At 37.3% G+C, this 17,061-nt stretch overlaps 1 protein-coding gene across 2 annotated transcripts in view; it reads right to left on the bottom strand.

The window, feature by feature from the left end:
* LOC134650198 (four and a half LIM domains protein 2-like) overlaps positions 1-17,061 on the bottom strand; it is a 219,234-nt gene that overhangs the window by 183,992 nt on the left and 18,181 nt on the right. The window contains exon 2 of one of the 2 annotated variants that reach the window (XM_063505130.1): positions 9,435-9,509. In XM_063505130.1, coding sequence (XP_063361200.1) covers positions 9,435-9,482 — 48 coding nt within the window. In that variant the 5' untranslated portion in view covers positions 9,483-9,509. Of the gene's footprint in view, positions 1-9,434; positions 9,645-17,061 lie in introns of those variants that run through there. The other variant, XM_063505129.1, reaches the window with a different exon arrangement.

The following is a 17,061-nucleotide window of genomic DNA, read 5'->3' as shown; positions in this document are numbered from 1 at the left end:
AAGGGATTTGAGGCTCTAAGTCTAGAGTATTACAACAGGATTAAATTAATTGTGATGTATTATTTTACCAATAGAATGAATAGGGTGGAGTGGAGTCGTACCTATCAAAATAATAAATTATTGTTCACACACATCAAGTTTTCATTTATTTTAGTAACAAACTCGTTTTCACGATGCAGCAGATCATGAAATGTATGTATCATTTCGTAACTGAAAGCTAGTGTTCTAGCTAAATTGGACACTCTATAGCGTAAGTATGAAAAACCAATTTAGGACTCCTAGACTAGACTAGGACTCTAAGTGGCGTAACAATCCCGTGTGGTGACTGTGCATTTTACTAACTAATCGTGCTTTTTGATAACCGAAAACATAGACCTTGTGTTAGATATAAATTAGTATTCGCATCCAATCGTAGATCGTAGTAAGCAAATCTGTTTTAATCAATCAAAGGTTGTTGAACTCGCGTTATCTACTCTTGAACTTGATGATAAAATTCTTCTTTTACGAGTTTCGCTTCCACGTTTAAGTCAAGGTCATGTCTTGGCCTTAATTCTCATATCATACTCAAGCTATGTTATCTTAAAATAAGAGGCACTTTCAAGATGAATTTTGACAGTGGAATAAAACTGTTGCTTTTTTAGTTTACCTAATTCATTACTTAGGTACTTACACTATTAGTTTTAGCTGAACCATGCTGAACATAGGGGTCATAATTAGGTACATGGGGGTCAAATCGGGCACTCTTAAGGTTCTCTATCATTATTCATTAGTCTCCTTTTGATCTATACCGAACGCGACATCATGTAAGCCAGTAGGGTAGGGTTCCACTGTAAAATTAGATAATTATATTTAGTGCTAAGGTACTTCAGATCAAGGGCTACAAATGCCTCGTAAATGTCAATTAACCTCGACCCAGTGCGTTTTCAAACGAACGCGTTTAGACCGCTCATTATCTATGGTTCACCACTGATATTGATTTAGCGATAAGGTCAGTACACTTCTAAGTCCGGTATTTCACTTAGCCGTTATACATAAAAAAAATACTTAATACGAGTATGATACATCTCTTCCGAGTAAGCCATCTGTTTCCTAGTAAATACAGGTAGAGCAGTTGTATTTGCGCATATATAAGACTACAAGTGAGTTGCCGAAATAAAATAAAGGTCTCCAGGACATTACGTAGGTATTATACTCAGTCTTAAACACTTAATTAACAAAATACATAAGCCTTATTTCAGTAGTTAGTTAGTTTCCAGGGCCTTTTCCTCATTTTCCACAAATCGACAACATCACAACATCAATGTGAATACTTACACTATCGGCCTGAATGAACTTTAAGATACGTCAAAAACTTGCTAAAGATACGATATGGATCGGATATCTCAGTGTCAAGACGTTTTTGTCTGACGAAACGTCACTTTTGACACTGACATATCTATATCGTATCTCTAACATATTTTTGAAACCCTAAAAACGAATTCGAAGACACTTAATTACTTTGCATCATATTTTTTAGCACACGAGCTCGTATAGGCTCTCTTTATTCGTCAAAAACTGATGATAAAGTTGCATTTAATCCACAAGAGTGGCAAATTAGATGGCGTTTCAACGGTTTCTATCATTTTACTCTTACTAATTTAAATAAAATGACTGTGGGTGCAAAACTCTGTCAAACGGTCTAATGAAGTCGAAAGAATTGGACATACATACGTTTCAAGCAACAATAATATTCCATCCCATTTACCTCCCTATTTATTTAATTAATTGTTAATTAATAACCACAAAACAAAGAAGTAATAGAAGCGAAACGTACGTGTATAACGTGTGGCATCATTAGGATTAGCTGCACTAAACTTCACCGCAGGCTACTGTCAGTCGTTGTCAGTTCAGTATGGCGCTTATGAGATGTCAGATGTGAAAACGATTCCAGTTAAAATTACAAATAATTACAAATATGCCGTGCTGCTCCATTTTGGAGTGTAAAAACACTAGCGGGACAAAAAATATTAGACATGGAGGCATTTCATATCATCGGCAAGTATTATTTCATGTAATATTTCAATCTTTTTTACATTTTCGGTTTCCGCAAGGATTTTTGGATTGTTTAGTACAAAAATCAAATTTATGTAAATGAGCAGTGATCGGAATCGGTAGTGCCATTTCACGGGACTTCAGTGCGTAAGCTTAGTATGGATATACCTTTTCACCCCGGGTTTTCATATTACCTACTTCAATAGGGATGTGGCATGTGTCATCACACATGTTGAATTTTATAACAAAATCTAGTAAAATAGATAGCAAATGAGCAATTTATCATAATATTGTGGATATTAAAAAAATATATGGAAATAATACAAAAATACAGCACCTGAAAGTTTCAAAGTTTTTTTAACTTTCAAAAACGTAATTAGTAAGGATAACATTCGATTCCTTATATTTTATCCAAAAAAAGATTGTATAGCAACTATACCTATACATAAACGCAATATTTCACCGACAAAAATGCAATTTTCTTGTTTTCTTCATACTTCAAAATGCGATGTCAGTGACCTTGACGTCACGTTCACATAGCGATTTGTTAGGGGCGTTTCGCGAGTGATGTACGACTGTCGGACTTTGACTATCATTTCTGATTTTTGTATTGCTTTAATGCAATGGGTCCCATATAGACATTTGATCCTAAAAACAAACCTGATTGATTTATACCATAAATGAAAATTTGGCATCTAGCCTATTAAAGACATGCCAAGAAATATTTTCGTGAAAAAACAAGAGTCTTGGAATCCCGAGTCTTATCCATGTTAAGTACAATGTTTGAGGTCATTCACCCCAAATGGCACTACCTATTCCGATCATTGTAAATGAGATAAGGTTGATATCTACTTAGCGTAAAAGTCATGTACGGGTGCGCTATTCGGCCACAGTGCGAGGACCATATCAAAAAAGTTATCGATGTCGATGTTTGTATAAATACACAGTTCGTTTTGTTTATGTTGATACATGTTCTTAATATTTTATTTTTCTTTTTGTGGAAGGCGTATTTTCTATATTTATCGAGTGGCATGCATTACGTAGCGTTAGTAGTCTAGCGGTAAGAGTAAGAGTACGAGTTCGGAAGTCATGGGTTCAAATCCCGCCTCGTACGAGTTTTTCGGAAGTTGTTTATACGACAACGGTTTCACTCACTTGAATTTTTAGTCGCTATTGGCGACATGTTTCGGGCCTATTTTTTCGGAAGTTATGTATGGTGAAGAGAAACATCGTGAGGAAACCGAACTATTTCCAATAAGGCTTACATCCGTATTCGCACAATGAGATGCGCCAAATACTAGATATTGAAACGATATGGATCGGATCTGTCAGCGTCAAAAGCGACGTATTTGTTTGAAGAAACGTCACCGACACTTGTTTGACCCATATCGTTTCAATATTTAGTATATGACGTATCTCATTGTTCGAATAGGACTTTAGTGTAAAGTCTCCTCTCGAAGTTGGAAGGTCAGATGACAGTATCTTTCTTAAAAATGAGTGCCTACGCCAATTCTTGTGATAAGTTTCCAAGCAGACTCCAGGCTCCGTAACGCAGGTCGCCTCACGGGCCGTGGCAAATAGCCGGAACAACGCTAGGAAGAAGGAAGATGATGGTTGAGCGACGTGTAGCACGTAACTGAGGACGCGGACATCACGCGGGGTGTGCTGAGGCACAGTATAAGTAATAGTATTATCATACAGAACGGCCACGCACCGCCCCGCCCCGACTCGCATTATCTCGCCCCGCGACTGGCCTAGACATGAATCTGGCGGACTTCTGGCGTCCTCTCAGTAAAGCGACTTACCCACACAGGCACATTGACGCGTGTACAGACGTGCCGCGCACACATATAAACGCAAATCATTTTTGATGTATGGCGTGTCCGCCCTGTGACTAGGGTTCAACAGTTTTTATTATGTAGGTACTCGCTTACAGTTATATTCGTAGTTGGTGGCTTGATTACTTTCAATACGAGCATTTTTTTATTAAAAAGTAAGTAGGTAATCTAATCTTCGCCAGAAAATATAGTATACATATGTATAAAAAACTGAGTAGTTTACGTGTACTTACACTAATTTGTAATAAGCGTTTATCGATATCACACCGAATCATGCACATCCCTATCGCATATGTCAACGTCATAGTCGAATATTTTATCCTATCGCATTCACTCTTGGAAAAGCTATGCAAATGTAAAAGGGATAGCGCATAAATGACTATTTACAATAAATAAAAATCGTAGTGCAATTTCTACATAATTTTCTTTACTGTAAGGTTCAAATTATTGTGATGGGTGAGGGTTCATAATCCCTTTCGAAATCAGAAAATATGGCCAATTTTTATGACAGCGTGTTGGCGACATAGGTTCCCATACTAATCCAGGCACATGCCGTTTCCCCTTAGAGCGCGGCGCGCTCTTTCTTTCTTCCGTGTTAATAACCGTTTTGTCGCCGGGCGACACAATTAATAATGTCTTATGTTAAACTGATTATTTGTGGCATGTCGAAATTGATGCCATTCGGAATTTACATAATTAAAATGAAGTGTCTTCTGTGACTGAGCTGTAGTAGATACATTTTGTTTTGGTAGATGTATATGTAGATATTTTTTATTATATTGACTATTAAACATTACATTAAAAATACATTAAACTAAATTAAAACTAAACTTATGTAGATAGGTACATAGATAAATTTGCCTCTAAAAAGACATATAGCCTATAAGAAAATGTTGTCCGTTTATTAGTATTTGTTTATGTGAATAGTTATTTATAATAGCTTTGATTGTGTGTCTTTGTATTAGAACTTCTTAATTAATTTTGCAACTCGCTACGTAATTGAATAAATAAATGATGTATTAATTAATTTGCGCTACTTTAATGTTCTACCCATGAAATCACATTTAATTATCTTATCAATAAATACCTAAATCATAGTAATTACTAGTAATTAGTTAAACCTATGAGACTGTGTTTTTTGTGTTCTTAAAATAGCTGGTAATAGAACAAAATTAAATGTTCGACGGCTGGCTATAGCTAACCAAATAGTCTAGGAAAAGTATGAAACATTTGACGACCGAATCCTGGCTCGTACTTGTATAGTAGTCACGTGCTGACTTTCCTGCTTCTTAGGAAACTTTGAGACAAACCCCTTACCGAATATGTCTAGTTTCGAGAGTCCAGCCCGGTACCCGTACCATGAGCCACTGATAGTGCCAAAACTGACATATACGCTAACGTCTACGTAATTTACTTTCTATACATCTCGCTCGCACTAATATGCGACGAGCTCATACGGGCATTTAGTGACAGCGAGATGTATAGAAAGTAAATTACGTAGACGTTACCGTATATCTCAGTGTTGACAGTGACACTGTCAGTGGCTCGTGGTACGGGTACTGGTCAACCCTACGATATTAGCCATACAACGTGTAATATCGAACTATCGAAGATCAACAAGCTTGTTAAGTATTTACAAAATCTCTTCAAAGCCTGCCCTTTCACGTGTTTATTTAATAACGCGGTTTCGACGTTTGACTTCCATGGGACAGCCACTTTACCAACTGGAATACTTCATGATATCCATGCGACCTCCTAAAGTAATAGTATAAGCCACTAGGTCATGTGGCCACCTACAACATGTGGTCACTTTTCCTACCTCCCGTACAAAACCTTTCATTTATTTAACACTAGCCTCTGCCCGTGACATCACCTGCGTATTAGAATGATTTCCGTGATAAAAAATACCCCATGTCCTTCTCCGGGACTTAAAAGTCACACGAAACCGCCACCAAAAATTGTTAAGGGGCCCGCCGGACGACATCAGCCTGTCAGTTAGAACAAAAAGTTATTTTGAAGATAATATGTTATATGTATTTTAGTTAAACGAAATTCGTTTTAATTTTTAATGATATTTTGGAAGAGACGTCTAAGTAATAAGAAAAATATTCCCAAAAATTCTCTGACAACGTATTTTTGGGCCAACCTGTATCAAAGAGTACCTCTACTAAAAAGTCGGAAGCTGCCATAGAAACCGACACTGAGTATAGCAATATGTTATGACCGGGTTATTATAAGTGTTATCTAAATGTTGTCATTCTAACTGCATTATAATCGGCAGATACCGAATGTTAAGCAATGATGTATAACTCAAGATAGGTTATAGGCGTTCCAAAATCGAAGCGCTTACCTTGTGACAAATTGGACAAGTTGCGTTTAGTCGTGGCTGGCTGGACAAGCGAGAAATGTGCACGTGCTAATGAGCTCCCGAACACCGAAAGAGAAAGAGACGACCTTATGTTAAACAACGAGTGTGACAAAGATGAGAAAATTAATCAAAAATAACAGATTTCTTCGTAGGCACAGAAATAAATATGGAAGTATTTTTTGTGCTCCTATCTATGTTTATATAATATCATTGATGTTAAATAGACGGAAGGCATAATATGCCTGATACCATATATGGTATCAGGTATATTTTGTATTCACTATACGTCACCGAAACACAATATTTCCAACGTGATGCCCAAACACGGGTGACCTTACCGGTGTCCAGTTTGTTCGACACGAATATCGAACCTACTTACTACTTTTGCATGAAAATAATATAACGTATTGTTCTATGTACAAACCGGGTAAGACATTTACCTACCTACCCTTATCTGTTATTTGATTCAGACTAACAATTATAGCGAGTGGTCGGCCCATCCGTTGGAGAGCTACCCACAGAGCCCACAGACAGACATTTTTGCGTCGGGGGCCGGGGGTTAAAAAGTCAATTTTACGAGCCAACATAAGGAAACCACTCAAAATTTGCATCGAATTACTTTGCCACTCTTGTGGATAATATGCAACTCTCATTAGCCCTAATAGTAGCACGGTCGCATTTTTATCGTTTATCACCATGCCTGTCACGTTCTAACAAGTAAGTATGTAAGTGCGAAAGTGACGGGCATAGTGATAGTCGATAAAAATGGAACCGTGCTGAGCCCGCAGGTTTTAAACAATCAAGAGAGCCTTTACGAACTGGTGTGGAGAAAATGTTTTTGTTTCTATTAACTATTGCAGACATTTCATTGAACATTCATATTTCACATCCTTTTTTCCTTTACTTCGTACTTATTAGATACGGGATTTAACTGGCGCGGCAAACCATGATCCATTGAGTAATTTCTCAACGTTTATGTATACAGGGTGGCCCATTTAGATCGGTCAGTATGGGAAAATCTGAAACTATAAGACATACGACGATCTCTTCTTAGGAACCATGTCATCGATTTTAGTAACAAGAAAAACTGCATCAATACATTTAAAAAAAATGTGTACTCAGCTCGGGAATCGAACCCGGACGTTTTGAAAAAAAAAATATCTAAAATTATTTCTATTTAGATATCAATTGTGTAGGTCTTAAGCAGTAAATGTTACTATGAAACATGATGTCTGAAATGAATAAAATGCATTGTATTCATATCCTTTAATTTCTTTTAGTATGTTTTCGAAATGGCCACCATTTTTTTCAATACATTTTACATAAAATAAATTTAAATGTATGAATGCAGTTTTTCTTGTTACTAAAATCGATGACATGGAGAATCCTAAGAAGAGATCGTCGTATGTCTTATAGTTTCAGATTTTCCCATTCTGACCGATCTAAATGGGCCACCCTGTATACCTAACTATATATTATGTATCAAATACCCAGTCTTGATATAGATATTATTTATTTGAATCGCAATAACTGACATAACTACTTATTAGGGCAACTTCATCAAGGAGGCCTATTCGAACTTCTATCAAAAATCACACATCTCATACTGATAACGATATTATCGATATGTTATATAAAGTGCAGGTGAGAGGCACAATGCACAGACCTATACAACGATTAAGATTAGACTTTAGATTTTCTAATTAGCTTCAAGGTCGTTAAGTATTAGGCAACAAATACATACCTACTTATACATACATACATATGAACGTCGGAAAAAAGGTAAAACAATGAAACTTAATTACGTTAGACCCGTTAAATACATTAATTATAAATACATAGGTATTAACAATAAGACAAAAATAGAGATTTAGGCGGCCGTCATAACACTAATATGATTTTTGTTTTTCTCATAGTCGGGGTAATAACGAAGAAAAATACTGTATAACAACAAATAGGTATTAAACCTCGGAATTTGAGGCCAATGCGCATTGGCCTGTTTTTATTCGAATACCTATATTTATTTAACTACCTACACCAATGTCATACAACAGGTTTAAACTCCGAATAAATAAAAAACTAATAGAAAACACTTCAGAATTAGTAAACCTGCTAAAATATTTGCATGATTAATTTTAATAGGTACCTACCTTCTTACATAAAATTAATAAGATAACAACTTGATAAAAGTGTAGGATATAAATTATACAAATTATTTTTTACACAAAAATGTCATATGAAACTTTAAAATAGGTATTATGTATTATTATATACATTTCTCATTGCAGTGTATCTAATTTATATCATACAATACAACATAACTATACTATTATAATATGTAACTCCCCTGACCCTATGACCCTAGTCATTGTTTAAATTTAGAATGTTTACATTGACAATAAATTGATACCCGTATCGAGTGAGAATTTAATGCACATTGAAGTGTTTTAGCCAAGTCCAGAAAAAGGTAGTGTAGGTATGCAATAAGCAATAATATGCATATCCTTTGCAAAGGTTAGGTATAAAATATATATCCGTATTATACAAATACGTACATTAAAAATTGCCAAATGCGATGTGCCTAAGAAAAATTTCAAAAGTTGCAAGTTCCCAATGTTCCCATGGAATGTTGTCGGTATTTTTTTCTGCACGTTTATTGTAATCCCTAATCTAAACGGGAACTTCCTAAGTAGAAACTTGTATGAGAATTTTCTCATGAAAGTTTCCAGAAATTCTCGGAAATTTTGAGAATATTCTTTAAGTTCTACAAGTTGCACATTGGTACTCTCAACTCCGGTCCCAGTTCCGTTGTTCATTTTAGATTAATATATTATCGAAATGTTGTATTAACTAAATATAATATATAAATTAGATTAAACTTTACTGAACTAAACTTCATACCTAAACTTAATCGGTGTAAGTACTTATACTAGGTACTTATATTATGGAATCAAGTTCTTCAGTCAGTAAACTTAAATTGAAAGTATACGGCAAACATATTGCATTGCATCCATGGCCAATTCAAAGGTCCTAAGTCATCTCGATAGGCCAATTTAAAAACTATTTACAGTTGTATACTCGTCGTTTACTATCCCGCTCTAATCCGTGTAGCGGCCCCATCCGTCCTTCTCCATTCTTTCACTTTGCCAATGGTCAGCTTCTAAAAAACCAAAGGATCTCTATTAAAAAACACTTACCATTTCGGAGAAGGCGCTTTTAGGTCGTCTCGCCGGGGCACCATTCATGATTAACTCCACAAGTTCACTACACTTGTCAAACTTCACTACACTTTTGCTGAATGCTAGAGACAAGCATCGAAGTCGGTTTATTCGATGAAGTCATACATTTATTTGTTGATAAGTTATCGGGTGTTGCGGAACTTCTGAGAGAGCGAGACGTGGAGCCCGCGGCGACGCAGGTTTGTGACTGCCTGACTGCCGAGTGCCGGCTGTGGAATTGTTCCGAACCGGCCAGGCCATTCCTTCGCTGGCGGTTTTTTACCGGTCAACAGACCATTTAAGAGGTTATGTTTTGTACACGCGCTCCTCTCCCCCTGTTAACGTTGTTTGTAGACAGAGTTTGTGATGATTGGTACGATTTCAATGCCATACTAAGTTTACACATTACAGCTGAACTCATGATTCACTTGAGACATGTTTACATTTTCTGTTTTATAGACCACCAGTGCTAAGAAAGATTCTTGAAATACTTACGTTTATATTAAAGATGCAAGATATTTATTTGATTATGTCTGTCTGTCAAGTATATATAAATACTCGCCTTGAGCGTTCTAGTATAAAATTAAGGTAGTCACCCTTAAAATGTGTGGACTACGGAATTCATGTTATTCAATTAAGCAACATCTAATACAAATACAACTAACTTTTAGAACTTGGCCAGTTTATTAATACCTACCAAAAAAAAAATCTAATGTTAAAAAATTCAAAATATAGACAAACTCTCCAAAAAACATAGGTACGTATTTAAAACATGCAATCCATAAGTATTCCATCTACCACGGATGCGTCACTAGAGGCAGTCGCAAGTTAATCTTAGGCTGCGCATACGGCGCTGGTGACGTCAGCGCATGTTTCTATGCGACACTGTGGCATTCTACAGCTAATTCACGAAACATTGCCTTTCGGTTGTAAACCAGTCCTTTTTAACTTTAACTCAACATATCTTACGAGTGTTACTACAACTTATACTGAGGCCTGATACTGATACTGATACTGATACTGATACTAGGGGTAACTCCAGCCAGCAGATCCTGCAGCAAGGACTAGGAAGAGGAGACTACAGGGGGGAGGCCTAGTTGAGGCAAATAGCCCTGTAAGCTCGTATGACTCTGCTGATTCAACCTAAGCGGCATCGAGTCAGTGGAGGTGTCAGCGTCACCTCACACCGGCTAAGCCTCAAACGCGAAATCAAACAAAGTACGCGCGCAAACCAGCTTATTACGCAACAACCCCTGCCACCCCTCCGTAGGCGCCCGCAGCCTGCCCGAGACACCGGAGCACCCAGTAGATAGGACTGGAGTGTAGGGTTTGCAGTCAGGATAGTAGGAGAGACGGGAAATTTTGAGCCGACCCGAATACAAGGCATCGTGAAGTCAGCATGGGGTAGACAGATACTATACTTGGTGTGTAATAAATACTTGGTTGTGAGGGAATATGACTGCTTTTTCTTCCTGTCTTCTTCATGTCTTTTTCTTCATCTTGTCTTTATTACGTAATCTCTGATCTAATCAAAGCGTGCTAGGTCACTTGGGGCTCCGTGTTAGATATCCTAATACCGCTAGTGCCGCCACCGTTTTCCGTTTCCTCTGGCTCTGATTCCGTGTCCGTTTCCGGTTGTTTGTATATTTCTTCCGCTTGTTTTTTTTAGGCTGCTTCTGTTTTCAGATATGTACTCCTAATAGGATCGGGGTCGGTTAGTACAGACTTATACTGAGGCCTGAGGGACATACTCGATTGTAGGTACTTAAGTAGGTATGGCAGTAACTCTGAATTCACAAAAACAATCCTGCTCTCCATACGAATGTGCCGAATTGAACTTTAGTACCTAATAGTTTCAGGGTTGCTCTCATAAAGTATGTATGTATGTATGTATATACTTTATTGCACATAGAAATAAAAACACGAGAAACATAGTTACAGAGTAAATTAAATACAACAAAGGCGAACTTATCCCTGTATGGGATCTCTTCCAGTTAACCTTTGAGGAAACGAATAAAACAAAACAGAAGTAACGATGAATGACAAACAAATCAATAGTGTACAATTACTAAAGTTAATGAAATGCAAGTTAAAGTCATAACAGAAGTTACAGTAATGAGTACCAGTCGCGTGTATATCTTGTATCACCTAATAAAACACCACACCCGATCATTCATAATACTGGGTTCTCTGAGGTGCGCTCGGTACTTATGCTTTGTGAATGGCACAAGCGAATGCATGTGACCGCAGTGTTCTCCACAAAACGTGAACGACCTTGATGCGTTATACATTTCACAATGCCTATATACCTAATAATTAGCGGTAATGTTAATGTGACTCACTTCTCTTATCGAAGCGTAACTTTATAGTTTGAGTGCAAAAGATTTAGCGCACTTCAATAAGTTATTTTCAACTACTAAAAGAACTTACTTACCTGAAGTTATATCCTGATTAAGTGTCTATGTAAAATACTTAGTCCGTCTCGTTGGTCTCGTCCAGTTCTGCCTTAGAACGTCGCGAATTTCATAGACTATAAATAAAAAGAATAAACCCAGCCACTGGGAACATTATTACCAAATGTTAGTCTTCTGGGGTTTCACGCCAATCGTATAAAAAAACGTATATAAACGTAAATAGTTCAGTAAAATTTCAGGAAATCAGACCAATTATTGAAAGGGTGGCAGACTCTTTTGGTTACAAGTGCAATATGTGCGGTCTGTACCACAAAAATATCAAATTCTTATGAAGATAAATATATTATTACGTAGGTAAATTTAATTATAATGTGGCACCAACACTGTCACTTCAAAGTCTGTGCAGAGTTAGCTTAGGGTTGTTTCTCAAAAAGTTGGCACCGCCACCTGTCAATAGGTTTATGTTAGAACTTTTTTTTCATTATGTATAATTTTTATATATAAAATTTTAACACATATTTAGGGAGACTTTTTACACAGAGGCCTAATACTTTGAAAAAGATTTAATAAATATTGATTACAAAAAAAATATATTGTAACTACGTTTATCCGCTAACCTGTCGTGTCCCAACGCGAGGTACTGATGTTCCGAGCTATGAAAACCACACAAATTATTGACTTAATTTAACGTCATTGCCGTATTTTATTAACATATATCCTTAACTTTTAAAGTATTACTATTGCATAACAATATTATGCTTATATTTTAAGTTATTGGGCTTCAAAGTTTGTCCAAGGCAATTCTTGACACTCACCTGTCGCGTCACGTTCACGACGATTGTATAACCCCCACCGCACCTTTCCCGTCTCACTCCGCACGAGCCGAAGCCGTCAGTCATCAGCTATCACCTGGTAGGACGAAGACGTGGTTATTGTGCCCCGCAAATAAAACACAAACGACAAAGTATCGGAAATTGGAGTTTGTAATGGGTAAGTACTCTTTATCCTGGCGTGGATATCTTGCTACTTGGGTAACCTATCGCATTACTATTAAGATATGTAACGTAATCAATAGTTTAGTTTTATATGCCTAAGTATGGAGTTCATCAAGCTAATACATTTTGTGTATTCGCGATATAACTGCCATTTTCCCCATCACCTGCATATCGTCCACCTGGCTAAAACTGCCAGGTGGATGAGATTTTGCGGCAGGTTAATGTCACTGATACCACAACTAATACTCGTAACTATATAATTGTATAGCGGTTATATCGCTTTTGTGTGTTAATTTAGGAATAAAAACTATCCTGTCTGTTAAAGCTACATATTATTCAAATTTGTGTACTTTTGTCTTACGTCTCGTTAACCTGTCCAAATAAGTCAGGTGAATGATGCAATAGCAGGTGAATGAAGCGTCATTCACTTGCCATATGGCAGGTGAACGATAACTATTTAAAATACACGTTACATATACTCAAACAGTGATTAAGTAGATTTGTGACGTCCCATGGGAAAAGGTACCTTATGAGGGTTTTTAGTTTTAGACATATTAAAATATTTTGTAAAAAGGTGAAAACATGCTCAATTTTTTTATTGTGTGATGATATGACGGGCGAGAGAGAGAGGTCAGTTCTGATAATGGGATCCATGAAGAATCGAGGGAACTCCTCAAATCTTAAAGGCATACATAGTGATTTTTGTGTTTTTATTTACAAATCAAGCATATACATTCAAAAAAGTGACATTTGATGAAGTGGAACTGCTGATGAAGATCAGAATGGAACTCTTCAACGACGCATAGTTCACGTTTGGCGATTTGTCCTCTTAGTTATGTTTGTTAAACAAGTTAAGTTTGTAAGCCACATTTTTGTCAAGCTCGAGTTCTGATGATGGGATCCATGAGGAATCGAGGGAACTCACCAAATCTTAAAGGCATGCGTATAGAGACTTCTGGATTTTCATCAGAAAAATCAAGCATTTTCATTAAAAACTGTCGCATTTGATGAAGTGGAACTGCTGATGATGATCAGAACAGAACTCTTCAACGACGCATAGTACATGTTTGGCGATTTTGATTTCGACTTGGACTGGGACTGGGGCTGGGACCCGGACCCAGACTTGGGCCCGGACTCGGACCCGGATTTGGACTATGACCCGGACCTACTGCTCTCCCAGGACGTGTTGGATGACCAAAACAGCGTATGCCTATGATGCACCAAGTTTATTCCACTTGTACTACGACGGTTCAGCATCAGCTCTATCTTGGGTTCTGCTCTCCCAAGTGCTCATCAAGACGTATCGGATGACCAAAACAGCGTGTGCCTATGTTGCAGCAAACCTGAGTTCCACTACGTACCGCGAGGGTTCAGCATCAGCTCTATCTTGGGTACTGCTCTCCCAAGTGCTCATCAAGACGTGTCGAATGACCAAAACAGCGTGTGTCTATGTTGCATTAAATCTGAGTTCCACTAGGTACTGCGAGGGTTCAGCATCAGCTCTATCTTGGGTACTGCCCTCCCAAGTCCTCATCAAGACGTGTCGAATGACCAAAACAGCGTGTGTCTATGTTGCATCAAACCTAAGTTCCAGTAGGTACTGTGAGGGTTCAGCATCAGCTCTATCTTGGGTACTGCTCTCCCAAGTGCTCATCAAGACGTGTCGAATGACCAAAACAGCGTGTGTCTATGTTGCACCAAACCTGAGTTCCACTAGGTACTGCGAGGGTTCATCATCAGCTCTATCTTGGGTACTGCTCTTCCAAGTGCTCATTAAGACGTGTTGAATGACCAAAACAGCGTGTGTCTATGTTGCACCAAACCTGAGTTCCACTAGGTACGGCGAGGGTTCAGCATCAGCTCTATCTTGGGTACTGCCCTCCCAAGTCCTGCCATCCAAAATTTTAACCTACTATTGTAATCATCGTAGTGGACAATAAGGTCCCTTTTTATAGAAAATGACACATTTTTCGATTATTTTTAGAAGGCATTAAAAATTATGTGATGGACAGGTGAATGACACTCATTTCAGGTGAATGATGACAAGAAACCAGGTTAACGTCAACGGACACAGGTTAATGGAGCCTCTCGATAACCTGTCAATATTCACAGTGGAATTTGTACTTATTTCTCGATAACCTGCTTCTACTATCGATAACCTGGGGACAAAATATCTTTCACCTGTCCTTGATGTCATTCACCTGAATTTTCAAACGCCTATATCTTCTTAACTAATTGAAGGAATTGCTTCCCTTCCACATTTTCTAATAGTTTAAGTTGCCTTTTAACGATCTCAATAAAAAAAAATGCGAAAATGCATAATTTTTGAAAAACATAAATTTTAACCTGGCGGTGCCAACTTTTTGAGAAACGACCTTAGATGGACCTTAAGGTGACAGTCCATTGAAATTGACAGTAACAGCGACGCGTTCAGTACCAGTAGTGCAGCTGCGATCAGAAATGGAATGTTACCCTTAGGCTTTTAAACGTTCCACAACCTACCGGTATGTTTATATTAAAAAATTCTCCGCCTCAAAATATTTGTCGCGTTGTGTGGCCTGTAATTGGAGCGTGCCAGCTATCCATGTAATGCAGACCGTTACGCGGGCCAAGCGTGAAGATCTCGCGCTCTGGCTTGATTGGATTCTGTTTGGAGATCATGCGCACGAATGCGCTGCGCTGTTTTTAAAGTTCGAACCGTTATAGTTAGAATGCTGTTTTCATTCTGGTAATCCGAATATTACAAGCATGTACAGTTTGCCAGCCAGATGAGCAGGCAATGTAAGAAAGTTTGGTTGGAAGGGACCGATTATACAAAATGGCGGGCCATGGTATTTAAGAGGACGTTGAAAGTTAAAGTCCCATTTTAAGGTCCTTTATAAATCTGGTTAATCCGTTTAGTCCCTTTTACCAACAAGAGTCAGTCAAAATATTTGGCCACCAACAACCCACGCCACCACCAGCCACATATAAATTGTATTATGTAATTTATGAAGGTACTTACCTACTACGAGTATGTACTTATTACCCCTCTTGATTTCCAACGCCGATAATCTTATGAAAAAAGTATACTTAGGTATTTAAGTGATGTCTAATAGACATAATAATTAGTTTATAAGTATAATATATAAGTTTTATAACACTTTATAACAGCCATACCTGACTTTGGACCATCATCACTTGCAAATATTTTTATTGATATAAATTAAATAATGCATAAATTGTGCAGTGGATATATGAATAATACATTAACAAATTAACATTGAATAAATTCCAATCAATCTTACGTGCTTACGGTGTTTATTAAAATTTTGTTGTGAGATCTTCACATCTATATGGAGATTAGTTATATTTAGAACAGCAAAACATTTCTATACAAGTCACGTCACATTCGACTCGCCGAGACAGACACTTACGTACTTACTCGGTAAAAGATATTTACTTATGCAATTTTATTGAGATTGACTCAAAAATATCAACTACTGGACTGGGCAAAAACTGTCAGCTACTGAAATATTAATTGGTACCTATGTACTTATATGCGTGTGGTTTAACATACTTATTTTAATCTAGATTCTAAAGAATAGAAACGAGTGTACATTGTATAGTGTATTAACTAAACAACCATGCATGCACCTACCACTAGTATACCTATAGTTTGAATCAGAAATATCCATTTATTTTAAAAGCGCACGCACATTGAAAAGGAAATTGAACGTACCCTTTTATTTTGAAATTGTGACCTAAGCATGAACTTGACACTATATTTTATGCAGTTGAATACTCTTTTAAGCGGCAGTTAGCATATAGGACTAGGAGAAAATATAGTAAAAATATGAACATTTAATAAGGAAATCAAGTAAAGATTTTATCTTATAACCTAGTGACTGTAATTTAATAAATTTACAAATAGAAAGACTGTGGTAGTAAATTTATAGGATTTCTTTTGGACTCACATCATATTAAAATGTTTATAGCTTAGATAACATCTAGACCCAGCCAGCTTAACTATCATAGCTAAGCGGGCTAGTATATAATGTAGAATATAGCACACCCGTCACTGCGCCAAACGAGTTCCGTGGTGAAAGTCGGGGATAGCTTTCGAAAACTAAGGCCTGCTTGTGCACTAAGAAGATATTATACTCATGATTCTTTGACATAGACTCAGGTCTAAATGTTGTGTCCTAACATTGAACA

This window comes from Cydia amplana, chromosome 8 (genome assembly GCF_948474715.1).
Source record: "Cydia amplana chromosome 8, ilCydAmpl1.1, whole genome shotgun sequence".
In the NCBI taxonomy this organism is placed as follows: Eukaryota; Metazoa; Arthropoda; class Insecta; order Lepidoptera; family Tortricidae; genus Cydia; species Cydia amplana.
This window is presented reverse-complemented; position numbering and strand designations above follow the sequence as displayed.